A 14,967-nucleotide genomic window follows, 5' to 3' on the forward strand; every position below is an offset into this window, starting at 1 on the left:
CCTCTGTATTAATTTAACTTTATTTGATAAGATGGTTCATGATGTGGGCTTTTATGCCATTTTAATTTTATTTTATTTTTATATATCTTCCTCCAGCACAAAATGCTCTTCTTTCAAAGTGATCAAGAAACTAAGTTTTCAGATATCTACAGAAACGATGCTCGGATGACCAGAATTCTTGGAAGAGAGATCATAAATATCAAGGATAAAAATGGGACTATGTTAAAGTGAATGACAATTTATGGAAGGAAATATATAGGGTGGCAAAATTGGACTTTTTTGTGGACTGCCCTTTTAATTATGTTTTTGCCTGTTTATCGGTCCGGATGTAGAATAACAGAAATTGTATATTCTCTAAAGTTTTAACTTTAATGCCCCTTTTTAAGTTTCATCAAGTTAGTGATGTTTTATCTTTGTTCTTTGTATACTGCTTAACACCAACTAACATGTCAAGATCATTTTAATTTTTATATATTTTTTTATTTTTATTATATGATAGTGTCTTTTATAAAACAACAAATATAGAATAATAGACACTGAGGAAGCCATCTGAGAGAAATGTTGTTTTATCCTTTATAATATGTAGTTTTTACATATACACTAGCATGTTTACATGATAATAGGACGGGTTTTTGTTTTTAACTCTGTACATCATTTTGCCCATTTAAGTCTCCTGTATTGCTTTGCATTTTTCCATCTTTCTTTTTTTGTAGCCCTGACTTTTTCTCACTTTCCCTGTGTCTCTTCCCATTAAAAATTTGGTATTTTGATCCCTGTCTTTCTCATGGGACCCCCCAATCTGATTTCTCTCCTTATTTTCTGTTTTATTAGTTATTGTGAGATCTGTTCTATTGCCATGGCAATAATGATATTTTAAAGGGACAGTGTACACCAATTTTCATATAACTGCATGTAATAGACACTACTATAAAGAATAATATGCACAGATACTGATATAAAAATCCAGTATAAAACCTTTTAAAAACGTACTTGGAAGCTCCCAGTTTAAAACTTGTAGATTTAAGTTGACTGGGAAAGCAGGAAGAGCAGACACCTACCCCCCTCCCCTGCATATGAAAAGACCCTTTACACAAACATGAGCAAATGGGAATCTGTAGACTTGAGTCTACGCCTGATAATTTGGTGCATGGTTAGAGGGACTGAAAATCATTACAAAGTTATAATATAAGCAAAACTATAAATAGTCACAAAAACACTCCAAAGATGGGCTAAATAAATGGATAATCTACAAAACTATTTATGCAAAGTAAAATCTAGTGTACAATGTCCCTTTCAGATATTGGAATACTCTTTCTTTCTTTCTTTCTTTCTTTCTTTCTTTCTTTTCCATCTAAACAATGTAATTAACTGGATTCTTTATAGTTAGGAACACTTTAATTTAAAGGGACATGTTGCTCAAATACAATCACTTGAAAGTAATGCAGAATATCTGTAAAATCTGACTAGAAAATATCATATGAACATGTGTGTAAAAAATTAAAATAAAAAAATTTCCTTTAAAGGAGTAGGGGGAAAAAAGTGACAGTGCCTTCACATGTCAGATGCACGCTACCTTGCAAGTAATAGGATGAAGCTAATGAGGAAAGTTTGAAGTAAAATATATTTATATATGTTCATGATCTATTTTATAGTCCACTTTTTACAGATAAATTGCATAAGTATGAGATGTGATTGAATCAGAAATACATTTTATAAGCATAATATTGAGGTTGTTCCCCACCTCTCTCTAGTCATGGGTACGGCCATGTCAAAATTTAGCTGTTACTACATTCCAGTGCTGAGTTGCTGCACATGTGCAAACACATCACTTTCAGATACCTGTTGTATAACCTAGGTTCCAAAGGGGAGACGCCCATAATAAGAGGACAAAGAACAACAGCACCACCTTATAATAAAAGGAGTTTATTCAGCCAAAACACATACAATGTATGGCAATGTTTCAGGTATAAACTCTTAATCATGCCATGGGATTATTAAGGGTTAATACCTGAAACCTTGCTATGCTTTGTAGGAGTTTTGGCTGAATAAACTTATTATAAGGTGGTGCTGCTATTCCTTGGTTTATTTGGATTTGTGAAGGAGTTTGGATGCAGGACTCCTATAGCTTGCACACCCACTAAATAAATTACTCAGGTGCTGGGACATTACACACTGCCCATAATAAGTGGGAGGTTCATGAAATATATTTAGGGTTTAATGTCCCTTTAAGGAAACATTCTTTCACTGAACCAGAGTAATGGGTTTGTTTTCATCGGACTTTGCAATATATTTATTTTACTTCCATTTTCCAACTCCTGCAAGAATTTTCTTTGCATGCTCCTGACTTCAAAAATTAATTTAGGTACAATTTACATTTTTTTTTTTTTTTTTTTGTGTTTTATACTTCTCTTTGTGCCTTTTGCTAAAAAGCAGAATTGGACTACTGGGAGCTAACTGCTGATTAGTGCCTTTTCTCGGTGACTCACTATATGTGTGCAACAACTCCCAGTCGTGTTTTGCTGCTTTGAAGCCGAGTTTAACTGTGTGTTTAACCCCTTTTCAGCGATTAAGCTCAGAGTATTTTATTATTAGACTATTGCTTTAATATAACTAGGAATGTGCATTAGTAGATTTCTATTTCCGGCTTCAAAAATAGCCGATTCCTTCTGGTGGCCGATATATTTGGCATTCCTTTGCTACAGAATTAGACAATTGCACATCCCTTCATATAACACATTAGAACATTTTCTTTTTGCACACTTATGTCCCTTTAAATACTGTTAAACTAAACCTGCTACATTAAAGGGACTTACAAATGACTTGTATACATATCTGAGAAGGATTTTGTAATGAAATAAGTTTATTTGAATGCTTTTCTTTTGCTGGATTCCCTGTCTCTTAGATCAAATGGCCACTTGCTAACTTACCATTTACAACCCTGTACAAGTTTATGGTGCATAAACATTGTGGTTTCCCTCTGCACAGTAGAAGAGTAAGAGGGGGAAGCCAATCCCTTCTTGTGCTTACCTTATGGTGGTTCTGCTAAATTAGAATTTGTTCTACAATTTCATTTTTACAGTCCGCTGTGGTGCTAAGCATGCATTAATACATCCGAATCTACCAAAGCACTTACATGATGTCTTAATACAACGTGTATTTATTGTGACGTTTAATGCCACAGTTAATCCACTTTGTATTAAGGGATTGTGTGTGCTTTGTTTAATTCCGATCAGATTATAATTTCTTTATTACTGTAGATGCGGCGTACTACCTGTAAGTTATTGTACTCACTTCTGTCTTACAACAATGGCGAGTGCAAAAGTAAATTTAAGCAGACACCTTCGGCATTATTTTTTTCTTTGGTTTATAAACTTTATTTAAACCAAAAATATATAAATATTGGTCTAGGTCACTGATTTTCAAACCTTTCATCAGGCCACATTTTGAGGTTATCTGAACTGGAGCACAGGTGAAATAATCGGTTGATTAGTACACCTGGTTATTTTACCTGCTCTCATTAAAGGTAATCCTGAAAACCTGGCCTGTTGGAGAGGCCTGAGGACAGGTTTGAAAACCAGCGCTCTAGATTCACAATGATGGGAAAGCCCATAGAGATGCTTGACTTTTGTCCACCTTGCCAATATTTGCTGAATACATTCACTAAAATACATCTTTTTAATAGCTAATGATGTGCAAGATCCCATTCATCAGAATCCATACACAATCTGAGATATTATAATAATGGAGAGATAGTGATAGAGGTATTATTGGGAACACTTGGGGTAAGAACCTATAAAGCCTGTATAATTGAGCTGGAGGGCGAATAAACATAAAATATAACTTTTATTAATATAACAGTTAATATTTTACACTTGTGTTTACACATTTTAATAGTAAACACGCCAAAATACCCTCACAAAATATATTAGAACGCTATCTTATAGATTTGGACAAATGTGAGACCCACCAGCTAATCTCAGAACACTGATTCAAACGTCTCTAATATCTTGTTACATATTAGCATATTTTTGGCGTAAATCCTATCAGTCAAGGACACAGCTTGTTTTGCGGTCCTAGTCAGGTATATAGTGTCAAATAATTAGACTTGGGGTCTGAATCGATCTAGTGAGCCTTACTAAATGTCATTATATGACCATAGATCAGAAACCAATTAAATCAGGTAGGGCAAGTGTGAGTGCATTTAAGTGTATAGTGGATGGCATAGGACCATCTTAACTATACAAGGAAACAAAAAGTGTTAAAACCGTGCGTTCAAGAAGAACACACTAAAATGCTTAAATGTAACGACTAGCTTCTCCTTTTACCCTTGGGAAAGAAAACGGTACCTATTGGATTGAGAGAGAAACAAAGTAGGAGCATTTGTGATTAGTACTATGTTATGTGAGGTTAGCAAGATAGAAAAGCGGGATGAGCGAACATTCCCAGATCATGGGCACGGTACACTCGGTATCACTGTATTGTTGGTATATCGACCACCGCTAACTACTTTTAGCCATCTTAGAAAATGATCATAATGTGTAATCCCAAATTGTATTAAGGTGGCTAATAGTAGTTAGCGGTGGTCGGTATACCAACATTACGTTGATATTGAGTGTACCGTGCCCATGATCGGTCCTGCTTTTCTATCTTGCTAACCTCATGTAACATAGTACGAATCACAAATGCTCCTACTTTGTTTATCTCTCAATCCAATAAGTATGGGTTTCTTTCCCAAGGGTAAAAGGAGAAGCTAGTCATTACATTTAAGCATTTTAGTGTGTTCTTCTTGAACGCACGGTTTTAACACTTTTTTTTTTTTGTTTCCTTGTATAGTTAAGCTGGTCCTATGCCATCCACTATACACTTAAATGCACCCACACTTGCCCTAACTGATTTAATTGGTTTCTAATGTATGGTCATATAATGACATTTAGTAAGGCTCACTAGATCGATTCAGGCCCTAAGTCTCTAATTATTTGACACTATATACCTGACAAGGACACTGTTTGTTTTGCGGTCCTAGACTGATAGGATTTACACCAAAAATATGCTAATATGTAACAAGATATTATAGAGACGTTTGAATCTGTGTCCTGAGATTAGCTGGTGGGTCTCACATTTGTCCAAATCTGTAAGATAGCGTTCTAATATATTTTGTGAGGGTATTTTGGTGTGTTTACTATTAAGAAATATTTTACACTTGTGTTTACACATTTTAACTGTTATATCAATAAAGGTTATATTTTATGTTTACTCGCCCTCCAGCTCAATTATACAAGCTTTATAGGGTCTTACCCCAAGTGTACCCTATAATACCTCTATCCCTATCTCTCCATTATTATTATACACTCATGTTACGGTATTAGGTACTGCCCCTTCTGAGGATACATAGGTTTACCCCAAGGGGATCCCTGCGTAAGAGTTCTAGTCCCTTCCCTTTCTTCCTCTATTTTAGGGGTTAATTTATAATACAATCTGAGATATTGCAGACACCATCCAAATATGTTAAGAGCATTGGCACAACTTGAAAAGTGTAATATACCTTGTGATTTAAAATTCACGTTTTATTCTACACTTATCTATTAAAAAATCTGAGGGTTAAAGAAGTTGTAATAGTGGATTTTTAGCAAATTTAAAGTGATATGTCCTGTATAGAATCCAAACGAAACTGTGAAAAAATGAAGCGCAAAAAGATTCAAGTGTGTAGAGTATTATAAATGAAACACGCAACACAGTTGTATTGTACTTACAAGGTTAACAAACTTTATTACACATCAGCTGAGTTCAGCAAATCTTGGTAAAAGTTCCAATAAAAAGAAAAGTCAAACGGAAAGTGAAAATTTTAAATCCTCCATACATCCGTAGTTCATGAATAACCTCCACTGGCGTGTCTCTATCGCAAGTGCTAACGGCATAAGTCCTCACGTCCCGTGTTCGGCTTTATCCACATTTCATACATTGCAATATGGTTCTTTTTACCAAGTTTACAAGCGCTGTTTAATCTTTTGTCCTGTATAGAATACTTGCTCATATTTCACTGTCTTCAGCAAGATTAGCGTTTTTAGTCCATTTTTAAAGATAACATAAGGTTTAAACCATCTTGTGAAAGCTTTAATTACAAACCAATTTATTTTGAATTGTATATATACTGTGCATCCTTGGTTGCATGTTTAGGTTAATTTCATTGGGGGATTCATTTATTGGTTATCAAAGGCAGATGTTTACGGACCAGCAACATATTGGAATTTTTAATTGGGTTAAAGTGGCGTAATGGCGTAATCCTAGTTGAATAATTTTTCCAAGGTGCATACAAATTCTATTTCAAATGCAAAATCCCACAAGAATATTGGAGAGCTAGAAATTTGAAGTGTTTTTAAAAAGTAGACCATGTGCTAAGCAGCGAATGCTGCTTTGGAGCCATTGTGGGGCTGAGCCTGCTTTACCGCAAGTTAAGAAGCGGTGATCATACGTTGATTTGGGGTGAATGACAAGCCCTGGATCAACAGCAGGGTGCAGAGTTGCACAAAGCAATCCAAGTTGAGAACATTGTCCATCTCTTTGAATTGGAATACATGGGCCTCATTTACAAACAAATGTGTTTTTGCATAAGTATATTTTGAGCAAGTTTTAATTCTGCCCAAGATCATCCTTAAAGGGACATTACAGCGCTCCTTTGGTAAAAACAAATATGCTAAATCAAAGTAAACCTAAAAGAAACAGGATCATGTGTAAAAAAAACAAAACAAAAAAAAACTACTACTTATTGGGTTTATTGCATAATATGCACATACAAATTCTCAGTGTAGCCTCTGCCTTCAGTCTGATAAGGGAGCTGGCATGTCTGAAACTTATGTTACTTTCTGACTTATCTTTGCATGAGCAAATCTGACTCCTTGTTATTTATCTATTCGCTTTATAGTAAACCAGCTTATGTCCTTTTCAGATGTTTTATTGACATCCGGTTAGGATAAACCTGTAGAGTCTCCTTGTAGGGCTGTGACAGGAAGTAAAGGACATTTTACAAATGTAGTGTAAAAAAGAATTTATTTAAGCAATGAGTGCATATTAAAAAGATAATTCAGTAACACATTCTATCATTTTTATTTCTTCTCCCATTTTCCGCCACCTTGTATCATGTGAGGCCCTCAGCTAATCAGACTATGGGCTAGATTTATTAACGCTGAGGCGTACAGGGGCGCCTATACGCGCCCCTATACGCGCCCCTATACGCCTCAGCTTGCCTGTGGCGGGGCAAAATTACCTGCAGGTATTCGCCATTGCACACAAGCACAATTTTGCGCTTGCGTGCAATCCCGCCCCCTGTCCGTGCACAGCCAATCACGTGCGGGCAGGAGCGGTCAATCTCCTCGGTCAGACTCGACCGAGGAGATTGAATTTCGCCACCTTAGAGGTGGCGAAGAGCTTAGGGAAGCAGTGGTCTGGTGACCGCTGCTTGATAAATCACGGCGAGCAAGTTCTTGTGAGAACTTGCAGCCGTAGGGGCTTGATAAATCGAGCCCTATATACGTACACACTGTGAGCTTGTGCACATAATCAGTAGGAGCTGGTGCTGTAGAAAGTGTGTATATGAAAGATTATTAATGGAAGTAAATTAGAAAGCATCTTAAAACTGCATGCTCGATCTAAAATCGTGAAAGTTCATTTTGACTTTAGTGTCCCTTTTACGTTTAGTACACACAAGTAGATCTCACTGATAAGATATATGAAAAAAATTCATCCATTCTCACTATTGGCTACACAATCCTGATAGTAGAATAATCCAAGAAGTTGGGAGCCATAAGTAAAATTGAGTGGTGTTTATTGGCTTCTAATTTATCTAGCTCTATCTATACAAGTTTTTCTACTTTTAATTACTGCAATATTCAGTTTGTTAGACTGGTGCTTTGTAGTGCTCAAGGACACTATAAAATATTAATGTTTCTAGCTTATAAAGTAAACAATGAAAAATGCATTTTTTTTTGTCTGTTTCATGTTTTTTATGCTGTTTTGTTATTTGCATAACAGGATTTTCTGTATGAATTGGAGATGTTTGTAATTTGTGAACATGAATATTTTAGACCATGTTAAGCTATCAGCTATTTAATGTTGCCAATAAACAGTTGTGTTTTTTTTAAATGCTGACTTTGTTCTGTCATTCAGTCTTGATGGATAACATGGAAATAAACAGGAACATACCCACTTAGTAAACAATTTATTTCATGTAATTGGCAAGAGTCCATGAGCTAGTGACATATGGGATATACGATCCTACCAGGAGGGGCAAAGTTTCCCAAACCTCAAGATGCCTATAAATACACCCCTCACCACAGTCACAATTCGGTTTTACAAACTTTGCCTCCTATGGAGGTGGTGAAGTAAGTTTGTGCTAAGATTTCTATGTTGATATGCGCTTCTCTGCTTTTTTGAAGCCTGATTCCTCTCAGAGTACAGTGAATGTCAGAGGGATGTGAAGGGAGTATTACCTATTGAATGCAATGGTTTTCCTCACTGGGATCTATTTCATAGGTTCTCCGTTATCGGTCGTAGAGATTCATCTTCTACCTCCCTTTTCAGATCGACGATATACTCTCATATACCATTACCTCTACTGATAACCGTTTTCAGTAATGGTTTGGCTATCTGCTATATGTGGATGGGTGTCTTTGGTAAGTATGTTTTCATTACTTAAGACACTCTCAGCTATGGTTTGGCACTTTATGTATTTATATAAAGTTCTAAATATATGTATTGTACTTATATTTGCCATGATTCAGGTTTCCGTATACTTCCTTTTGCAGACTGTCAGTTTCATATCTGGGAAATGCATTTTTTAGGAAAATGTATTTTTTACCTGGTGTTTAGTCTTTTTTTCAATTGACAGTCTTTTTAAATTTGCGGGCAGAATTAGGCTCGCGAGGGTGCAAAATGCCAAACTATATTGCGTCATTTTTGGTGCAAGATTTTTTTTGGCGCGAAGTTACGCCCGTTGACGCAAATTCGTCATTTCCGGCGTCTTTGTGGACACAGAGTCTTTTCACAAGGCTGCGTCTTCAATGACGCGAGTGTCATTTCCGGATGTTAGCGCCAAAATTTTTTCTTTGTGCGTCATACTTGCCGACAAATATTTTCATTATTTTAAACCCCATTCCTATATGCCTCTTGCCTTTTTTCTCTATCAGAGGGCTATGCTGTTTGCATTTTTTTCCCATTACTGAAATTGCCATATAAGGAAATTGATCATTTTGCTTTTTATGTTGTTTTTCCTCTTACATTTGCAAGATGTCTTAATCTGATACAGAAATCACTGTTGGAACCCTGCTGACTGATTCAGTTCTACCAAAGCTAAGTACATTTGTTGTAACCTTGTGGAGATTATTTCTCCGCTTGTCGTTTGTAATAAGTTGTCATGATAAACTTTTACATGAAGAGAATGTGTCCATCAGTAATAGTACATTGCCTGTTGCTGTTCTTTTAACATCTAATGTACAAGATATACCTGTGAATTTATAAGAATTTATTGCTGATTCTATTCTGAAGGCTTTGTCTCCAATCCCGCCTTCTAATAAATGTAAAGGTCTTTTAAAACTTCTCTTAAAGTTGATGAAATTTCAAATGACCGACAACATACTGAATTAGCCTCCTCTGATGAGGATCTATCTGATTCAGAAGATCCTTCCTCAGATATTAACACTGACAAATCTACTTTTTTATTTTAAATGGAGTACATTCGTTCTATGTTAAGAAGTGTTGATTATATTGGATATTGAGACTAGTCCTCTTGATATTAAAACTAGTATACATTTAATTTCGGTTATAAACCTCCTGTGGTTATTCCAGAGGTTTTTTCAGTTCCTGATGCTATTTCTGAAATGATTTCTAAGGAATGGAATAGGCCTGGTACTTCTTTTATTCCTTCTTTAAGGTTTAAAAAATTGTATCCTTTGCCAGCAGTTAGATTGGAGTTTAAAGATCCCCAAAGTTGATGAGGCTATCTCTACTCTTGCTAAAAGTACTACTATTCCTATGGAAGATAGTACTTCTTTTAAAGATCCTTTAGATAGGAAATTTGAATCTTATCTAAAGAAAGCTTATTTATATTCAGGTCATTTTCTTAGGCCTGCAATTTCTTTGGTTGATGTTGCAGCTGCTTCAACTTTTTGGTTGGAAGCTTTAGCGCAACAAGTATCAGATCATGATTTGTCTAGCATTGTTAACTTGATTCAACATGCTAATAATTTTATTTGTGAGGCAATTTTTTTATATAATCAAAATTGATGTTAAATCTATGTATTTAGCTATTTTAGCTAAGAAGAGCTTTGTGGCTTATATCTTGGAATGCTGATATGACTTCTAAGTCCAGATTGCTATCTCCTTTTTTTCCAAGGTAATAAATTATTTTGTTCTCAGTTGGATTCGATATTTTCAACTGCCACTGGGGGGAAGGGAGTTTTTTTGCCTCAGGATAAAAGACCTAAGGGTAAATCTAAAGCTTCTAACCCTTTTCATTCCTAAACAAGGAACAGAAACCTAATTCTTCCCCCCAAGGAATCTGTTTCCAATTGGAAGACTTCTTCAAATTAGAATAAATACTAGCCATTTAAGAGATTAAAGCCAGCCCCCAAGTTCACATGAAGGTGCGGCCCTTATTCCACCTCAGCTGGTAGGGGGCAGATTGAGATTTTTCAAAGATATTAGGATCAATTCGGTCCAAAATCATTAGATTCAGAATATTGTCTCAGGGGTACAGAATATGATTCAGAGTAAGACCGCCTGTGAGATTTTTTTTTTTCCTCTCATGCATTCCAGCAAACCCAGTAAAGGCTCAGGCTTTCCTGAAGTGTGTTTCAGACCTGGAGTTATCAGGGGTAATCATGCCAGTTCTGTTTTCAGGAACAGGGTCTGGGGTTTTTTATTCAAATCTATTCATTGTCCCAAAGAAAGAGAATTTCATTCAGACCAGACCAGTTTTGGATCTAAAAATTATGAATCAATATGTAAGAGTACCAATTTTCAAAATGGTGACTAAGGTCTATTCTGCCTTTTGTTCAGCTAGGGCATTATATGTCCACAATAGGCTTACTGGATGCATATCTTCATATTCTGATTCATCCAGATCGCTTTCAGTTCCTGAGATTCTCTTTTCTAGACAAGGATTACCAATCTGTTGCTCTTCCTTTTGGCCTAGCGACAGCTCCAAGAATCTTTTCAAAGGTTCTTGGTATCCTACTCTCTGTATTCATTCTTTACGTTCTGCAGAATCTCACACAAATCATCTACTGTTGTTTCTTCAAAGACATGGTTGGAGAATCAATTTACCAAAAAGTTATTTGATCCCTCAGACAAAGGTAACCTTTTTAGATTTTCAGATAGATTCAGTGTCTGACTTTGTCTCTAGCAGACAAGAGACGTTTGAAATTGGTTGCAGCCTGTTGGGACCTTCAGTCTCAGTCATTCCCTTCAGTAGCTATGTGCATGGAAGTTTTATTTAACTTGCTCAATAGCACAGCACTACTGTCAGATGCAGGCCAGTACAAGAGTGCTGTAATCCCTTGACAGTCACAAATCCACAAACGGCAGCACCTTAAAATCTTTATTCCATCATACCTGGGTTAAAACAGTGACGTTTCAGGTACATAACCCTTAATCATACATAGCTCAAACCAATCGTTTCCAGATAATTGATGCAGTACCACATCCTAGTCGGGGAGGTGATAGGGAGTAGATCCTCAAAAGGAAAGAGGCATTTTGGATTTATAAATTGAATGCAATGCAACCCCACGGTTTCTCTGTAACTATACTTGTTCAGATTGTTTCAAATTGTTTGAATAATGGTTTGTTTGTTTTTTAAAAGTGTTAAAGAAGCTGGCGGCCCATATCTTTGTATACATTTGCTATGATATTTGTATTGTTTTTAATAACTTCCCTGCACTGTGTATAACACACATAGAATTACTGTGAATGATACATGTTGTAATATAAGATAATCCACTAGGTGGTGTTGTAATTGGGTGTTGATTGAACACCTGAGTGTAGGTAGGCCTATATAAGGGCACATCATTTGGTTTGAGCTATGTATGATTAAGGGTTATATACCCAAAACGTCACTCTGTTTTAACCCATGATGGAATAAAGATTTTTTTTATCTGCTTTAAGGTGCTGCCGTTTGTGGATTTGCATGGAAGTTTTAGGTCTCATGACTGCAGCATCGGACGCAATCCCCTTTGCTTGTTTTCATATGAGACCTCTCCAGCTTTGTATGCTGAACTAATGGTGCAGGGATTATTCAAGGATATCACAATTACTATCCTTAAATGCCAATGTTCGACTTTCTCTGACTTGGTGGTTAGACCACCACCGTTTAATTCAAGGGGCCTCTTTTTTGTTCGTCCAACCTGGACTGTGTTCACAACAGATGCAAGTCTTTCAGGTTGGGGAGCTGTCTGGGGATCTCTGACAGCACAAGGGGTTTGGAAATCTCAAGAGGTGAGGTTACCAATCAATATTTTAGAACTCTGTGCTATTTTCAGGGCTCTTCAGGTTTGGCCTCTGTTAAAGAGAGAACTGTTCATTTGTTTTCAGACAGACAATATCACAACTGCGGCATATGTCAATCAGGGTGGGACTCAGTCCCCAAGCTATGAAGCAGTATCTCTGATACTTTCTTGGCCGGAATCTAGCTTCTGTCTAATTTCTGTGGTCCATATCCCAGGTGTAGACAATTCAAAGCGGATTATCTCAGCCGTCAGTCTTTACATCCAGGGGAGTGGTCCCTCCATCCAGATGTGTTTTCTCAGATTGTTCAGATGTGGGGTCTTCCAGAAATCGATCTGATGGCTTCTCATCTAAACAAGAAACTTCCCAGGTACCTGTCCAGGGATCTTCAGGCGGAAGCGGCGGATGCGTTGACACTTCCTTGGTGTTTTCAACCTGCTTATATTTCCCGCCTCTAGTTCTTCTTCCAAGAGTGATTTCCAAAATCATCATGGAACAGTCATTAGTATTGCTGGTAGCTCCAGCATGGCCTCACAGGTTTTGTTATGCGGATCTTGTTCGGATGTCCAGTTGCCAACCTTGGCTTCTTCTATTAAGCCTGGACCTTCTGTCTCAAGGTCCGTTTTTCCATCAGGATCTCAGATCATTAAATTTGAAGGTATGGAAATTGATCACCTACTGCTTAGTCATAGAGGTTTCTCTGACTCTGTGATTAATACTATGTTACAGGCTAGTAAATCTGTTTTAAGGAAGATTTATTAGTGAGTTTGGAAGACTTATATTTCATGGTGTTCTTCTCATAAATTCTCTTGGCATTCTTTCAGAATTCCTAGAATTTTTCAGTTTCTTCAGGATGGTTGGATAAGGTTTTGTCTAAGTTTCTTGAAGGATAAATCTTTGCTCTTTCTGCCTTATTTCACAGAAAGATTGCTACGCTTCCTGATATTCACTGTTTTGTACAGGCTTTTGGTTCGTATCAAGCCTGTCATTAAATCAATCTCTCCTCCTTGGAGTCTTAATTCGGTTTTGAAGGCTTTGCAGGGTCCTCCATGTGAGCCTATGCATTCTTTGGACATTAATCTAAACTACTTTCTTGGAAAGTGTTGTTCTTCTTGACCATCACTTCTGCTAGAAGAGTTTCTGAATTATCTGCTCTTTTTTGTGAATTTCCTTTTCTGATTTTTTTTTTTATCAGGATAAGCTGGTTTTGCGGACTTCATTTAAATCCTTTCCTAAGGTTGTGAATTCTAACAACATTATTAGAGAAATTGTTGTTCCTTCTTTTGTGTCCTAATCCTAAGAATTCTTTGGAGAAATCCTTACATTCTTTGGATGTGGAAAGAGTTTTGAAATATTATGTTGAAGCTTCTAAAGATTTCAGGAAGATTTTTAGTCTATTTAATATCTTTTCTGGTTCTAGGAAAGGTCAGAAGGCTTCTGCCGTTTCCTTGGCATCGTGGTTAAAGCTTTGGATTCATCAAGATTATTTGGAGTCGGGTCAAGCCGTGTCTCAGAGAATTACAGCTTATTCTATTAGATCAGTCTCCACTTTGTGTGTTTTTAAGAATGTAGCTTCAGTTGATCAGATTTGCAAAGCAGCAACCTGGTCTTCTTTGCATACATTTACTAATTTCTACCGTTTTGATGTATTCGCTTCTTCGGAAGCAGTTTTTGGTAGAAAGGTTCGTCAGGCAGCTGTTTCAGTTTGATTATTCTGCTTATGTTTTAAGTTTTTTCATTTCATGAGAATTAACTTATATTTTGGGTTGTGGATTCATTTTCTTCATTGGAAAATGGCCGTTTTTATTTTGTCCCTCCCTCTCTAGTGACTCTTGCGTGGAGTTCCACATTTTGGGTATTGCTATCCCATACATCACTAGCTCATGGACTCTTGCCAATTACATGAAAGAAAACAACATAATTTTTGTAGGAACTTGCCTGATAAATTCATTTATTTCATATTGGCAAGAGTCCATGAGCCCATCCTTTTTTTTTTTTTATGGTGGTTTTGATTTTTTTTTTTTTGTATAAAGCACAATTATTTCCAAATTCCTTTGTTGATGCTTTCTACTCCTTTCTTTATCACCCCACTACTTGGCTATGCATTAAACTGAATTGTGGGTGTGGTGAGGGGTGTATTTATAGGCATTTTGAGGTTTGGGAAACTTTTCCCCTCCTGGTAGGATTGCATATCCCATACGTCACTAGCTCATGGACTCTTGCCAATATGAAAGAAATGAATTATGTTTTTTCTGAGATGTACTTTTATGTAATTTAAATATACAATGAATGTCAGTTTCTCCCAACACCCTATTGACTCCAGTTAGAGAAGGACTTGTCTCTTGGAGACTTCCCAGTAGAGCATCTTGTCTGGTTCTATATTTATCTAATACATCTTTTCCATTACTGATGCATCTGGTTCCTAAATAAGGTCTCCTATTTCCATCCAGGAAAACCTTCTCCTTAGTGGTTAGG

General features: G+C 36.6%; 1 protein-coding gene across 1 annotated transcript in view; it reads left to right on the forward strand.

The window, feature by feature from the left end:
- LOC128653249 (CD99 antigen) overlaps positions 1-798 on the forward strand; it is a 200,299-nt gene extending 199,501 nt beyond the window's left edge. Inside the window, exon 12 of the mRNA XM_053706437.1 lies at positions 97-798. Coding sequence (XP_053562412.1) covers positions 97-122 — 26 coding nt within the window. The 3' untranslated portion in view covers positions 123-798. The remainder of the gene's footprint in view (positions 1-96) is intronic.
- Positions 799-14,967: the final 14,169 nt, after the last annotated feature.

The sequence above is a fragment of the Bombina bombina genome, chromosome 3, assembly GCF_027579735.1.
Source record: "Bombina bombina isolate aBomBom1 chromosome 3, aBomBom1.pri, whole genome shotgun sequence".
Taxonomy (NCBI): Eukaryota; Metazoa; Chordata; class Amphibia; order Anura; family Bombinatoridae; genus Bombina; species Bombina bombina.